This window comes from Dendropsophus ebraccatus, unplaced genomic scaffold, assembly GCF_027789765.1.
Source record: "Dendropsophus ebraccatus isolate aDenEbr1 unplaced genomic scaffold, aDenEbr1.pat pat_scaffold_1246_ctg1, whole genome shotgun sequence".
Taxonomy (NCBI): Eukaryota; Metazoa; Chordata; class Amphibia; order Anura; family Hylidae; genus Dendropsophus; species Dendropsophus ebraccatus.
This window is the reverse complement of record NW_027208663.1, coordinates 25,557-42,341: the sequence shown is the minus strand read 5'-3', so window position 1 is coordinate 42,341 and position 16,785 is coordinate 25,557. Positions and strand designations below refer to the sequence as shown.

The following is a 16,785-nucleotide window of genomic DNA, read 5'->3' as shown; positions in this document are numbered from 1 at the left end:
GTTCCTGTGTGTGACCGGACTCCCCAGCGCCCCCTGCTGTTCCTGTGTCCTGACCGGACTCCCCAGCGCCCCCTGCTGTTCCTGTGCGTGACCGGACTCCCCAGCGCCCTCTGCTGTTCCTGTGTGTGACCGGACTCCCCAGCGCCCCCTGCTGTTCCTGTGTGTGACCGGACTCCCCAGCGCCCCCTGCTGTTCCTGTGTCTGACCGGACTCCCCAGCGCCCCCTGCTGTTCCTGTGTCTGACCGGACTCCCCAGCGCCCCCTGCTGTTCTGTGTGTGACCGGACCTCCCCAGCGCCCCCGGCTGTTCCTGTGTGTGACCGGACTCCCCAGCGGCCCCCGGCTGTTCCTGTGGTGACCGGACTCCCCAGCGCCCCCTGCTGTTCCTGTGTGTGACCTGGACTCCCCAGCGCCCCCTGCTGTTCCTGTGTGTGACCGGACTCCCCAGCGCCCCCTGCTGTTCCTGTGTGTGACCGGACTCCCCAGAGCCCCCTGCTGTTCCTGTGTGTGACCGGACTCCCCAGCGCCCCCTGCTGTTCCTGTGTGTGACCGGACTCCCCAGCACCCCCTGCTGTTCCTGTGTGTTGACCGGGACTCCCCAGCGCCCCCGGCTGTTCCTGTGTGTGACCGGACTCCCCAGCGCCCCTGCTGTTTCCTGTGTGTGACCGGACTCCCCAGCGCCCCCTGCTGTTCCTGTGTGTGACCGGACTCCCCAGCGCCCCCTGCTGTTCCTGTGTGTGACCGGACTCCCCAGCGCCCCCGGCTGTTCCTGTGTGTGACCGGACTCCCCAGCGCCCCCTGCTGTTCCTGTGTGTGACCGGACTCCCCAGCGCCCCCGGCTGTTCCTGTGTGTGACCGGACTCCCCAGCGCCCCCGGCTGTTCCTGTGTGTGACCGGACTCCCAGCGCCCCATGCTGTTCCTGTGTGTGAAGCGCCGCCTTGTTTCTTGGCTGTGTTTCCCGCCTCTCCTGTCACAGCCGTGTGAGGCTGCTGACATGTCGTCGTCCGGCGCGGGGACATCCCGTTCTGATGGAGGAGATGGAGAAGCACCCGACAGCCCGCTTGATCCAGCTGGCGGTGTCCTGGCCGGCCTTACCGAACTACACCGCCTGCTCGGCAGCAGGGAGCCCGGGTCTTGTGAGGCGGCCCTCGGCCTCCTGCGCAGCTTGGGAGAGGAGTGTGTGATCTGTGCGCCGGGGAGCAGCGTGCTGGGTGTGTGCAGACAGAGCCGCCTGATACACCGGGCTGGGTGTGTGCAGAGCCGCCTGATACACCGGGCTGGAGCGCTTATAGAGCGGACACAGAGGGCTGGCGGCTGCTGTCACACTGCAAGTCCTAACATGTCCACACTAGACGGGGATGATGGGAGTTGTAGTGCCACAGCAGCCTGATAGCTCGGGTGGAGAGCACTGCTTTTACCTCAGCTCTGCCACTCATTCTCCACACAGTACATGGACTCTATATCAAACATGCTGTAACGTAGACCTGGCTCAGTTGCCCCTAGCAACCAATCAGATTCCACCTTTCATTTTCCAACGAGTCTGTGAGGAATGAAAGGTGGAATCTGATTGGTTGCTAGGGGCAACTGAGCCAGTTTCACTTTACACCATGTCTGATAAATCCCCCCCTAGTGTCTCCTCCATACTACCACCTCTATAGGCTCTCCTGCTGTTATGTTACATCTCTGGTAGATATTGTACTAAGCAACACCTTTACATCTGAAGAATAGCCCCTGCTTGTGGTATACATGAGGAAACCTGCTCAGCGGTGTGCCAACATATACCATGGTGTACGGACACAACATCCATTGGTTTCAGTGGACAGCATGTAGTCTGGGTCCAGTCACACATACTGTATCACAGTCTGCTCCAGTGATGATCGGCATGGAAGTCTGTGGCTCTGCATCATTGTTGCGGATTTTCATTCCACCGCAGGAATGGAGTCCATAGCGTGTAATGTGAATATATAGCACTGCCTTATGTGTGAAAGTATAAAAGAAGTTGTGCTTACCTGTCCACGCTTCCCTGGCGCCCTCCTGCTTGCCTCTCTAGGTCAGGGGACCTGGGGATGGCACTGGAGTAGTGTGAATAGGAGAAACATGGCGTCTTTTTATTTTTTTAACATAGCAGCAGCACAGTATCTTTTTTTTTTTTTTTTGTTTAATGAAATACTTTTTATTGAAAGTTTTTCATTTTAGAAACAAACAACAACAGGGAAGGACGGCACAGTAGTCCTGTCCCAGCAGCAGAGTATCTTTACTTTTACTCTGCTATAAAAATCCGCTGCGAGCATGGCGTGCCATAGACCTTTGTAGTAATCACTATCTCAGCGGATTTCAATATGAGAATCTCACTGCGTGAGATCCACTGCGATACATTATGTGTTTTCAGATCATTTGTGAGTGTACACTGATTTTCTGTGTGATGCAGAAGTGTGGACAGCTATGTGAAAAACACATGTTCCCATATAGCCTAAGGGTAGCTTCACACGTACCGTATCGCTGCGATTTTATCGCTGCGTGTTTGGTGCGATTTTTACATGCGAGTTTTGATTTTCACATGAAAATCATGTGAAAATCAAAACTCGCATTTAAAAATTGCACCAAACACGCAGCAATAAATCGCAGCGATAAATACGCAGCGTTATGGTACGTGTGAAGGCACCCTAATAGTGACTACATTTGGGCTATGTTCACAGTAAAAAAAAAAAATTGACTATTCCCCCAAAAAATTGACTATTCCCAAACAGAATTTTGGTTCAATTTGTGCCCAAAAAAATAAATAAAATGTTGGCCTCATTGCCCTTTCAAAAAAAAAAAAAATTATCAAAGGTTTTGGTCAGTCGGGGTCTTAGTGCTCAGACCCACACTGATCATTATAGCTGGGAGAAGCACATGGTTTGATGTGATATTGTCACCCCCTTTTATATAGAGAGTTCTCAGCAGTATTCTCAAGCTTACATTCTGCACATATTATATCTACCTGTACAAACCATGTTCTTACTCCTTGGAGCGAAGAGCGGCGGCAGCGAAGGAGCGTGCTCTCCCATAGAGATGCTATGGCACACTGAAACAGGCGGAATTCCGCCTATTTTGCTCAGTGTGAGCATACCCTAATAGGGATGAGCGAATTTACAGTGCTGGCAAAGTGCTTCCCTAAGCTCGGCCATCAACTTGTCAGCTGGCTGCCTTTAAACTCATTCGCTCATCCCTAGTGCTCAACTTAAAAGACAAAAGTTACTTGATCAGAATATGTGCGATATTACCAGGATGTTTGGTAATATCACACAGTTATTGGGCAGAAACAAGGGCTTTGTTTTCTTCACATTCGGAGCGTATGTGTGGAAACACAATCACTGCAGCTGTAGGGTGGATGCAAAAGCAACTCTTTTATATACACATAATTGTGCATCCTGTAATCCTACCTCTCTGTAGCAAACCTTCCCAGGTAAGGGTGGGAGTCAGGGAGGGGATTGTATGTTATTTTGCCATAGAGCAAAAAGAAGTCCTGACCAGCCAACCCCTTTAATGGAATTTGAATGGTAGATTAAAAAGAATTTATTGGCAACATAAAATGTTCTACTGTATTTTGTTGCTTAATTCTGGTCAGGATTCCACAACGAATGCAACGGTCAATAAATTGTGATGTGTTATGAACTAGACTGAAGAAAATCATTGTAGTCGACTGTAAACATGGTTTTTATTTTTTTTATTTTTAGCATTGAATACATCCTTGGTCTTCTCTAAGCAATATGGCCTGCTTGTGTTTGTCCACAAATCCCTAAGCATTGAAGAAGTAAGTTGGTATGAACTGATCCGCAAAAGGTCAACTATCAGCAGGTTAGATGACTGCTCCCTAGGAATGAATAGAGCCGCTGGTCATGTGCCATACCCAAGGCTCTATTCAAAACAAAGGATTAGTAAGAATGAACCTCTGATTGGGAGAACCATATGGATCATAGCACGCTCAAAGATCCTTTATATGGGAGCAAACCTACAGAGGTGGACCTAGGCCTTTGCTTGAAGGGAATCGGTCAGGTGTTTCATGCTACTCGAGCCATGGATAGCATGAACTGGGCTCCTTCATTACAACTCTACACAATGCTGCATTTTAGAAAAATAATACTTTTTGAAACAAGCTGGGTACATGGTAACTAGTAACCAGGATGGTCCCAGATGGCTTATACTCCCCCTCGGGGCTTGGCTCACAAGCCTCTCCCTATTTCTATATTGGGAAAGATCTATCCATGAAGTATAGTAGGATGTCGGGCAGTCAGCTGGTACAGCCTAGATAACCTGAATGGGCCTAAAGCTATTGTTTCTCTGAAATACATTAGTGTTTGGCATGTCTGTTTCTTGCTGCCTGTGGTTTGGGTAGCATAAAACTCCAGACACGTTCTCTTTTAAGCTTCATGTATTCGCTTCAATTTTCTGGTTTTATAATGGGATTTCTATTTACATATAGTATCGAGACTGTCGAGAAGAAGCACTAAAATTCCTGTGCACATTTCTTGAGAAAATAGACCAGAATTCACAGCCATATGCTTTAGAAATCAAGGTAAGCTTGACATATGCATTTTCTAATGTCACTTATGCTAGTGTGTACAACTTTGGGGTTTTTCCTATAGGTATGGCATATTTACAGAATGTGCCAAAAATGTTTAAAGGGGTTGTCCAGTGAAAATCTATTTCTTTCAAATCAACTGGTGTCAAAAAGTTATATAGATTTGTAATTTACTTCTATTAAAAAATCTTAAGTCTTCCCATACTTATTAGCTGCTGGACCTCTTGCAGGAAATGTTTTATTTTCAGTCTCAGACAGCGCTCTCTGCTGACATCTCTGGCAGAAAAAGGAACTGTCTAGAGCAGGAGAAGTTTTATTCTACGTTCACTCGTCGCAGAAGTGTCGGAATTCTGCGGCGGAGTGCCGCCAGCCACCCTGTTAATTCTTCAGTGCCAAAAGAGGAGGCGTGTGAGCCTCCCATAGACTGTCATCATGACAGGGAGGCTGGCGGCATTCGGAATTTTGCCACTTTTTCTACGTGTGAACGTAGCCTAATATAGGGATTCCCTTCTCCTGCTCTGAACAGTTCCTGTCTCGGCCAGAGATGTCAGCAGAGAGCACTGTGTCAGATTGAAAATAAAAAAAATTTCCTGCATGGCATATAGCAGCTAATAAGTATGGGAAGACTTGAGATTGTTTAATAGAAGTAAATTACAACTTGCTGACCCCAGTTGATTTGAAAGAAAAAGATTTTTGCTGGATACCCCCTTTAATAGAGGTCTCTGACCTATCCACCCTGGTTAGGATGGTTGGCCTGGATTACAAAAACAGCTGAGCTTGCTGTCCTCTTTTTTTTATGTAACTCTTGAAGAAATATCCAGCGGTAACCAGCTCACTAGTGTACTACCACCTATTGCACACTGTCAGCACCTTTGGTCGGGTCTGGGTGTTCACAGCTGACTGTGTGGGGGGGGGGAACCTTTACAGATGTGACATAGTTGGTGTAAAACAGATCTGGCAATGTAAAATCACAATGTGAATCTCTGCTTAGTAATCTTGTGACTCATTTCATGTTTTTTTTCCTTCAGAGGATTTGTGTGATCCTATACACAAAAGAAAAATATGCAAAGTGTAAAGTAGCTGCATTAGATCTTCTTATTAAGGTAATCCTGATAAGTGTTGCATATAGAGTTGTTTCTTTCATGTTTTTTGTATGTTATGTTATAAAAGTTTATATTGTTTTTTATATTTGTTATATTGTAAATTATTTAAAAGAAAGTATAAAAACAATAATGTAAAATTGTACTTTGTTACCCTACAGCAGTTATTGGATGTTTCCTTGTTATTACCAATATTTACTGTCTAACAAGAGGTTGTCTAGGAGAGAGGATTTTCTTTTACTACTAATAATACCACTTAAAAGTGGTTGTTGGGCAGTATATAAATCTGATCTTAAAAGGGTATTCTTACCATCATTTTCTTAATAGTTAAACCATAACTGTCATTTTTCAGAAATTAATAAATATCAGAAGTACAAGTGATTGTAAGAAACTTTGTAATAAGTTTTATTAAGCAAGAGTTTTTTTTCTGTATCTGAAAAGCTGTTTTCCTACCTCCCCCCTCACTGTCTCCATTATGCTCTATTGAGGGGGGAGGTATCAAGGGGGGTGAGTGAGCACAGAAAGGAGAAAAGTCAGCAGTGTACAAAACACTACATCCTGCAATCTTCTTTCACCAAGCTCCCTTGGTAAGCACTGACCTTTCTGACCTGTGAATCCAGGTTTTTATGTGCCCAGACAGTCTCCAAACTACACAAGCTGGTTCTGTCCCTTCCTGCTCACTTATCCCCCTTGACCCCTTCCCCCTCCATGTTATAATGTAGCTGGGGGGTGTGGGAGGAGCTAAAGATCGTCTGGGTTGCCAATAGAAGATGTCAGCGGAACGCCCACCGCTACCGACTGCCCGCCGCTCTGGACTACTGAACTACTACTCTCCCCACCTGCTCATAGCATGAGTAGGTGATGGGAGAGTAGTAGCTGGGTTATATCTCCGAGATCGCCGCCGCCGATGCTGCGCAGGGGAGACGCTAATCACTTCAGCCATCAGCCCCCTCCTGCTGCTTCCTTACTCTCTGAGATATAATCCGGCTACTACTCTCCCATCACCTGCGCATGCTATAAGCAGGTGGGGAGAGTAGTAGTTCGCCGCCGCCGCTGATGCTGCCGTGCAGGGGAGCCACACGTCACTGCAGCCATCATCCCCCTCCGCTCCCCCCTCCTGCTGCTTCCTTACACTCCTTCCTTCCTGATGGCTGACTCCCCGCCCGGCCGCCGGCACGTGTGATCGGAGAGCGGCAGCCGGGCGGGGAGTCAGCCATCAGGAAGGAAGGAGTGTAAGGAGGCAGCAGGAGGGGGGAGCGGAGGGGGATGATGGCTGCAGTGACGTGCGGCTCCCCCTGCAGCATCGGCGGCGAACTACTATTCTCCCCACCTACTCATAGCATGCGCAGGTGATGGGAGAGTAGTAGCAGGGTTATATCTCCGAGAGAGTAAGGAAGCAGCAGGAGGGGGATTATGGCTGCAGTGATTAGCGGCTCCCCTGGGCGGCATCAGCGGTGGCGATCTTGGAGATATAACCCTTCTACTACTCTCCCATCAGCTGCTTATGCTATCGGCGGGCTTACTGTTATGTACTGATTGCTTACATTTATGGAATACTTTGGGGAGCAAGGACACTTGCTCCCCAAAGTATTTCATAAATGTATTCAATCAAAAACACTGTATACTACATTTACATACACATTCATTGTAATTCCAATGGAGTGTCCAGCAGGGCGCACTATATATAGAGTATATATGGTACTCATTGACTTCTATATATAGAGCGCACCCTGCTGGACACTCCATAGGAATTACACCTTTCGTTGTGACGTCACTGCTTTAGAGATAATTCTAACACTTCCTGATACACTAAATTAAGGGAAATAGCAGTATATGAGCATTTCCCATAATAAATGTACATTAGAAGATTATATAACTTTCCATCAGTAATAACATATAAAAAATAAATTTTGGCCGGACTTCTCCTTTAACAGGAGCTATTACACTAACCAGTTATTGGCTGTAATGGCCGATATTCGATTGGTTTCTCATCTGCAGCCAGTCATCAGGGTGGCTTTTATTGTTTCTTAGTGCAGCCATGTCCAAGCTCACTGCTGATTGTCCAGTGTAAGAGGGTGGCAAACACCATATAGCAGCACTTACACACAGACTATATACGACAACCTCCAAAAACTAGTGTGACCAGTATCTTTTGTCATCTGCAGCCAGTCTACAGGGTTGCTTTATTTTTTAGTGCAGCCATATCCAACCTCACTGCTCACTGTCCTGTGTAAGACATGGCACACCGTATAGCACCACTTACACACAGACTATATACGACTACCTCCAAAAGTAGTCTGAGTAATATATTTTCTTGGTTTGCTGTGATCTGTAGTGCAGCTATCTCAGTCTTGACTGTGCAGTGTCTATAAAATGGTGGACCCCAGGGGTAAGGGCCAAGGGTGTGGGGTTCCAAGCGATGCAGTGGGCAGAGGCCATGATTCTGGGCAGGGCGAACAGGTGATCATGTGGATAGTGGATAATGTGTCCAGTAACTTCTCCACCAGTCAGTCTTCCACGCAGTCCACCCACGCTAGCCAAGGGAATGAAACCCTTGCTCCAGCAGCTCAGCCTCCTTTCCCACAGCCTTGCCCCTCCAGGGAAAGGAGGGATTAAGATCCAACATGCTCCCAGGAACTCTTTTCTGGACCCTTCCCTGAGTCTGAGCAACCGGAGCAGTTGATCTATCCCCATGCCCAAACTATGCAGCTCACGCAGTCAGTGGGTGATGAGAGTTCACTGGGTTCTCACTCGATGCGATCGCAGGGGGGAGATCCGTTCTTCTGGCCGGGCCGGCCCTCAGCGTCGAAATGACGCTGATCCCGGCTCGGCAATAGAGTGCTGTGGCCTGCAGCAGGCCATAGCAATCTATGACCGATCTGATCGATCTTTGCGGTGTATATACACAGCATTGATCTCTATGAGAGATCATTGCTGTGGATATACAAGTCCCCCAGGGGGACTTCTAGTTGATGTAAAAAAAAAAAAAAAAAGTAAAAAAGTGTTTTTAGTAATAAAAAATCCCCTCCCCTAATAAAAGTCCAAATCACCCCCCTTTTCCCATTTTATAAATATAAATTAATAAATAAACAAATAAATTAACATATTTGGTATCGCCGCGCACGTAATTGCCCAAACTATTAAATTATCACATTCCTGATCGCGCACGGTAAATAGCGTAAGTGCAAAAAATTTCAAAAGTTTTTTTTTTTTGCATTTTTGGTCGCATCAAATCCAGAAAAATTTTTATAAAAAGTGATCTAAAAGTCGTATATGCGCAATCAAGGTACCGATAGAAAGAACACATCATGGCACAAAAAATGACACCTCACACAGCCCCATAGACCAAAGGATAAAAGCGCTATAAGCCTGGGAATAGAGTGATTTTAAGGAACATATATTTGTTAACAATGGTTTGAATTTTTTAAAAGCCATCATAATATAAAAGTTATACATGTTACATATCGTTGTAATCGTAACAACTTGAGGAACATGCATAACAAGTCAGTTTTACCATAGTGCGAACAGTGTAAATGCAAAACTCCCCGAAATCAAAACAAATTGGTTTTTTATTTCAATTTGAAGGCGCAAATGATTTTTTTCCGGTTTCGCAGCATATTTTATGGAAAAATAATGCCTGTCATTGCAAAGTACAATTGGTTTCGCAAAAATAAGCGCTCATATAAGTCTCTAGGTGAAAAAATGCAAGCGCTATGGACTTTTAAACATAAAATGAAAAAAGCAAAAGCGCAAAAACGAAATTGGCTTTGACCTTAAGGGGTTAAAGGAGAAGTCCGGCCAAAATTATTTTTTTTATATGTTATTACTTATGGAAAGTTATACAATTTTCTAATGTACATTAATTATGGGAAATGCTCATATACTGCTATTTCCCTTCACGACGAAGGGTGTAATTCCTATGGAGTGTCCAGCAGGGGCGCTCTCTATATAGAAGTCAATGAGTACCATTGACTTCTATATATAGTGCGCCCCTGCTGGACACTCCATAGGAATTACAGTGTTTGTAATGTAATGTTATGCACTGTACTTTTGTGACTTCATGAATACATTTATGGAATACTTTGGGGAGCAAGTGTCCTTGCTCCCCAAAGTATCCCATAAATGTATTCAATGAATACATTTGCTGGGCACCGAGCAGGGAGGGAGAGAAGTGCCATCTACCTCACCCCTCCCTGCTCGGTGCTGGGAACATATACAAAGTACTACTCCCCCATTATCTGCAGATAATGGGGGAGTAGTACCTTTTGCTATCCCTATCACCGCCACCGCCGCTCACACAGGGGCTGCTTTTCATGCCCCCCGCCGCTCCCCTCCTCCTCCCGGCTTCAAACTTACTATCGCGCCGCTGATTCCCTGCCGCCCGCGCCGCTCCTCACTATACGGCCGGCCGCTGACTCCCTCCCGCACGCCCGTTTGTTCGCACGCCCCGTTCCTCACACTATCTGGCCGCCGCTCTCTGCTCTTGCATGCCCGCCCCCACCCCGGCCGGGAGCACGGCGCTTCCTGGTGTCCCCGGCCGGGTGGGGGCGGGCTGACACGGCCGGCATGCAAGAGCAGAGCGGCGGCCAGATAGTGTGAGGAACGGGGCGTGCGAATGAACGGGCATGCGGGAGGGACTCAGCGGCCGGCCGGATAGTGAGGAGCAGGGAATCAGCGGCGCGATAGTAATTTGAAGACGGGAGGAGGAGAGGGAGCGGCGGGGGGCATGAAAAGCAGCCCCTGTGTGAGCGGCGGTGGCGGCGGCGCGGGCGGTGATAGGGATAGCACAGGTACTACTCCCCCATTATCTGCAGATAATGGGGGAGTAGTACTTTGTATATGTTCCCAGCACCGAGCAGGGAGGGGGGAGGTAGATGGCACCTCTCTCCCTCCCTGCTCGGTGCCCTGCAAATGTATTCATTGAATACATTTATGGGATACTTTGGGGAGCAAGGACACTTGCTCCCCAAAGTATTCCATAAATGTATTCATGAAGTCACAAAAGTACAGTGCATAACATTACATTACATACACTGTAATTCCTATGGAGTGTTCAGCAGGGGCGCACTATATATAGAAGTCAATGGTACTCATTGACTTCTATATAGAGAGCGCCCCCTGCTGGACACTCCATAGGAATTACACCCTTCGTTGTGACGTCACTGGTTCTGAGAGAATTCTAACACTTCCTGATACACTAAATTAAGGGAAATGGCAGTATATGAGCATTTCCCATAATTAATGTACATTAGAAAATTGTATAACTTTCCATAAGTAATAACATATAAAAAAAATAATTTTGGCCGGACTTCTCCTTTAACCCCTTAAGGACGGGGCCCATTTTCGTTTTTGCGTTTTCGGTTTTTCCTGCTTGTGTTTAAAGGCCATAGCACTTGCATTTTTCCACCTAGAAACCCATATGAGCCCTTATTTTTTGCGTCACTAATTGTTCTTTGCAATGACAGGCTGAATTTTTGCATTGGGTACACTACGAAACCAGAAAAAAATTCAAAGTGTGGTGAAATTAAAAAAAAAAAAACGCATTTCTTTTATTTAGGGGAACTGTGTTTTTACGCCATTCGCCCTGGGGTAAAACTGACTTGTTATGCATGTTCCTCAAGTCGTTACGATTAAAACGATATATAACATGTATAACTTATATTGTATCTGATGGCCTATAAAAAATTCAAACCATTGTTAACAAATATACGTTCCTTAAAATCGCTCCATTCCCATGCTTATAACGCTTTTATCCTTTGGTCTTTGGGGCTGTGTCAGGTGTAATTTTTTGCGCCATGATGTGTTCTTTCTATCGGTACCTTGATTGCGCATATACGACTTTTTATTACATTTTTTCTGGATTTGATGCAACCAAAAATGCACAATTTTGCACTTTGGGATTTTTTTGCGCTGACGCCGTTTACCGTGCGAGATCAGGAATGTGATTAATTAATTGGGCGATTACGTACGCGGCGATACCAAACATGTTTGTTTATTTATTTGTTTACTTTTATTTAAAACCTGGGAAAAGGGGGGTGATTCAGACTTTTATTAGGGGAGGGGGCTTTTTACTATAAACAACACTTTTTTTTTTACACTTACACTAGAAGCCCCCTGGGGGACTTCTAGTATATATACTTTGATCTCTCATTGAGATCTCTGCAGCATAGATATGCTGCAGAGATCAATGAGATAGGCACTCGTTTACTTCCGGCTGCTGCAGCCAGAAGTAAACGAGTGCCGAGCCGGGGACGGCACCATCTTGGACGAGTCCCCGGCCGGCATCAGTAACGGAGACAACGTCCCGGAGGAGCGATCTCCCCCACTAGACACCAGGGAAAGGTTGCCTCCGGTAATCGGAGGCAGCTGTCAACTTTGACAGCTGCCTCCGATTAGCTAATAAGCGGGCACGGCGATCAGACTGTGCCCCCTAATAGCGGCGGTCCCGGGCTACACGCGGCACCCTGGACCGCGGCGCTTCAAAGCGGGGCCGCCACGCGGCCCCGCTTTGAAGTGCTAATGAGGACATATGACGTACCGGTACGTCATGTCCTTAAGAGGTTAAAGGATTAAAAGTGTATTCATTCAAATTACGTGGCCTCTTAAGAAGACTGTATTGTTATTTCTTCGTCCCTACCTCCAATGATTTTGCCTCTCATGCACAACTGCATGAGGGTGTGAGGCTAAATCTAGCCATAATCCGGCTATTTTTATTGGATGATTGTATTGTCCATTTCGTACCATGTTATCGTCAAACCCTAAATTTTAACGAATTCCAATTCAAACTCAAATTTTAATTCAAACTCAAAATCAAATTATAATTCAAATTTCAAAAATAAATAATAAAAAAAAAAAATGAATTTTAAATTTGATCGCCAGAACAGAAGCGGTGGGGAGAAGTGGTGATTGACATGATACTGGGAAATTACCACAACTGCTAAAGTAGTCAGGGGGTGTCATGCTCCAGCGCTGGTCAGTCTAGTAATTTAAAAAAGACAAGTTATTAAGGGGGGGGGGGGAGGAGGGGAGCAGTCAGCTTGTCAGGCACTGGAAGGGGAATACTCTCCAAGGCCTTTGACCTTTTAAAGTGACCTTCAGGCCTTTGAACTTGGTCGCATGTGCCTTGCCCATCTTGGTCAGCACTATTGTCTTGAGGTTGACCACCAGGCTGTTGCCCAGAATTTGGCATAAAGGTGCAATTAGGCAGCCTCAGAGGCATCAATGCATGCTGCCCCTGCTGTTTCCTGTCCATTTCCGTGGTGTTCCGTGGTGTCAGGCTTTTTTGGGTGGTTCATATGCCACCTGTTTTAATGGTTCCCTGTGTTCTCACTGCCATGCTGTGTCAGGCTAAATTTTGGGTGGTTCATATGTTACCTCTGTTTTAATAGTTCCCTGTGTTCTCACTGCCATGCTGTGTCAGGCTAAATTTTGGGTGGTTCATATGCTACCTCTGTTTTAATGGTTCCCTGTGTTCTCACTGCCATGCTGTGTCGGGCTAAATTTTAGGTTGGTTCATATGCTACCTCTGTTTTAATGGTTCCCTGTATTCTCACTGCCATGCTGTGTTGGGCTAAATTTTGGGGTGGTTCATATGCTACCTCTGTTTTAATGGTTCACTGTGTGATCACTGCACTGCTGTTGCCCAGAATTTGGCGTAATGGTGCAATTAGGCAGCCTCAGAGGCATCCATGCATGCTGTTTCCTGTCAATTTCCATGGTGTTTCTATCACTTTCTGAGGTTGACAAGTTTTCACATAACCTTCCCTGTACCAAGCTTAGGTCCCCTAAAAAAAGCTCAAGAATGGGGTTCGAATACCGGCTTTCACAAAGCTCCCAGCTGTGTAATCCTTTGTTCTCTGCTCTCTGCTGCCGACTAATCTCACTCCTCCCCCCTTCCCTCTCCATAGAACAGACAGGGGCATGTCTGATGCAACAAGACATAATTTCCTGCTAATGAGCAGTGAATGGAAGAGAGAAGGGATGGGGGGGGGGACCTGGGAAAAGTCTTTTTGAATGCAGATAATGGCATATTTGCCTAATAAAACCCAATTACAAAGTTTCTTAAAGTCGCCTGGACTGTTGATTTCTGCAAATAAATAAAGTACGACAGTGACACTTTAAAGCCAGGAGGAGACTATTAACAGAGAACAGGACATAAATGAAAGACTGAGATTTCTCCTCTTTTCAAATCTATTTCTTGCTTTGGCTTTAAAAATCCATCAGATAAATCTCTGTAACGCACCCTTATCCTAGGGATCACCTATTCAGTTGGCAATTCCCTTTTTTAAAACCATGTGAAACTTCAGAACACCTCAAGTCATGAAATTGTTTAATGAAATTAATGAAATTTTTTTTTAATTTAATTCAGTTATTGCAACTTCTGAAGAAATCGTACACAATTGAAGAATTTCAAATTGGCGAAATTTTCAATAAATTTTATAGTGAACTTGCTAATAAAAGCAAATTATCAGATACAGGTAAGGTGTTTCACGTTTTCAATACATTTTTGATGAGAGACCTTGGTAAGAATGCAAAATCATCTTAAGCAGATAACATTTCTGTAGCTATCTTGTCCAATTTTCCTATACATTTGAATCTTGGGCTCAGCTTAGCGTTACATGTTCTGAATGGGAAGAAGGAACGTAAGACTGCCAGACAGCTGTTAGGTCAGGAATCCAGAGGCTGCCATACAAATTATACTGTTTGCTGGCCCCACCGAAAATGCTATGTTTGACCTACTTTCATCTAAAGTGTATGGGGCCAATAGTGCATTCTTATAGACATGAATGTCATCAGTTTACATAGGTAAGTTATATTTTTCCACAATCAATATAAGTGTGTAATAGTGAGAGATATGGACCACTGATACAAACTCCCCTCTGCAATTACAAGAACAGTGTTGTGGCCATCTGTCTTTGGCATCCCCATAGACAATGATTGGAGCATCTCTTGAGTATGTGCAATGCTGCTCCATTAAGACTAGAGCTTCAGAAGTCCTGTTTTCATGACACATTTTTCTTGATCCTTTGGATAGAGTCCATGGTGGCCAAATCCCTTTTAGGTGCTTGAGCCAAAAAAAAAAAAAAAGGCATGGAAATTAGATCCAGTCTTATTTGTTGTATTGTCTGTTCCAATAGTTGCTCATTTGGTTGCTTTTAGAATCATGTTTTTTTCTTATGTTTGTCAGTGCCATGTGATGTCTTCTAAATTATATTCATATGTTCTATAGTTTTAGAAAAAGTGTATGAGCTTCTAGGAATATTGGGTGAAGTGCAGCCCAGTGACATGCTGAACAATTCTGAAAATCTCTTTCGAGCCTATCTGGGAGAATTAAAGGGACAGGGTACTTTAAAAGATATGTTAACGCTTGAATTTGTTAAATTTGAATAGCTTTTTCAGCCGTAACATGTACAATAAAAAGCAGCTTAAGCCCCTATTACACGTGGTGACGGAGAGCGCTGCCAGCGCTCGCTTGCTGCCTGCGCTATTACACGTGTTGGCAAGGAACTGCCAGGGGATAGCAGATAGCAGTGGTCTGCTGCCGCCGCTCCTATTCCTCTAAACGAGAGCAGCATGTCGCTGCTATATTAGTCATTTGTCTTTAAACATGTTGAAAGACAAATGACAGCAATGATCAGCCGACATCGTTCGTGTCGGCAGATGGTTGCCTTTTATTACACAAGACTGTTATCGTCCGTAAACGGCCGATTAATCGTTTTGTGTAACAGGGCCTTAAGTAAAAGCAGTGTGATTGATGTACAGAGGGTTGTCCTCTTGTCGCCATGCTTTCCTTCTGCATGCTCTGTGGTTTTGCACATGTGTGATGTGTTTAGGGCATACAGCAGAGTGTCTACATGTGTACTATATGCATTGTACAGTACACAGAAAAGAAGAGGTTGGCACCCAAGGGCCTGTGAGCTATAAAAAACATGCCTAGAATACTTTGATTTGTAAACAAAGATATCCATTGGTTTACTTGCACCTTGGGGCTGAATCCGGCCATCAGGTTTGTAGGTATATACATATAAAGTCTTAATTGCCTTTCTGCAAGTATCTAAGATAATGCATTGTGCTGTGACTTTGTCAGATCATAGACTGTTAAACTACTTTTTATCAGGCAGCCTTCCTCATTATTAATTCCACAAAATCCTGTATTTGCATTATAGAAATGTTGAAATTTTGATCACATGTTTCAAAAATTATGTCTGCTTTGTTTTTTGTCTTTAATAAGTATTATTTTTCCAATTTTACTGCACACTTCTAGATGACCTCATCCACCCAGACAGCCTAAATTTTCAGTGGTAGCTGGATGTTTGAGAGGATTATCTGCACTCTTGATTAATTTTACAAAAACTGTAGAGGAAGGTAAGCTGCTGTCTTTTTATTGTACATTATTGTGTGTTCTAAACAAGCAATATAGAATATGGGGCTATGACCCAAGCCCCCTTCATAGGCCAGACTCTTAGATTTATAAACTTCTGCTTATAAGACAAGCAGTTTGCTTTTTTTTCATACATGGAAATAAGCAGCAATTGGCACAGGGCAGGGCAGATCATCTCAAGTGCCCAAAATTTAGATTAACTCCATGCCAGAGGAGGGGGAGGCTAGCAGTCATAGCGGATGGAAATGCTGGATGATAAGCCCTTACTGCTCATTTGTGTATATGAGACATAGCCACAAGTTTTGTGGCCTACAGGAAGTTGTTTATAGATCTAAAGGTTTGCCAATTAAAGGGTTATCTCCTCCTGGTTCTGAAATTAGTTTCACTATGTAAAACATCCAGCAGATTTTACTTTAACATCTGAAAGTGAAAGTTTCTTTCATTTTAAAAATGCAGATGTCCCCCCAGTTCAACCTTAAAAACAAGTTTTATAGTTAAAACGCTACTGTCATTTGTAGGGAATTTTGAGTTGTCTTATGAGCTTCTGATTGAAAAGTGTCTGTCTGTCTGTTGCGATCTGTTGCTATCTTGAAATACAGCCAAGGGAATCGCACGCAGTGTGCTACGCTTCCTGGCCAACTCCTTACTTTATAGACTGTATTAAAGCGAAGGAGTCTGATGTGATTGACAGCAGGGAGAGACGCTTGCTGCCTGCTTTATCTTGGAATAGTAGTTGTAAAATA

At 44.8% G+C, this 16,785-nt stretch overlaps 1 protein-coding gene across 1 annotated transcript; it reads left to right on the top strand.

Annotated features, from left to right (window-relative positions):
* The first annotated feature begins 943 nt into the window (after window positions 1–943).
* On the top strand, window positions 944–15,051 carry LOC138775014 (DNA-dependent protein kinase catalytic subunit-like). Its single transcript, XM_069955773.1, has 6 exons — window positions 944–1,211; window positions 3,717–3,793; window positions 4,463–4,555; window positions 5,590–5,664; window positions 14,030–14,138; window positions 14,891–15,051. Exons 1-6 carry the CDS (start codon window positions 995–997, stop codon window positions 15,049–15,051), a joined length of 732 nt encoding a protein of 243 aa, XP_069811874.1. The 5' UTR covers window positions 944–994.
* The last annotated feature ends 1,734 nt before the right edge of the window (window positions 15,052–16,785 follow it).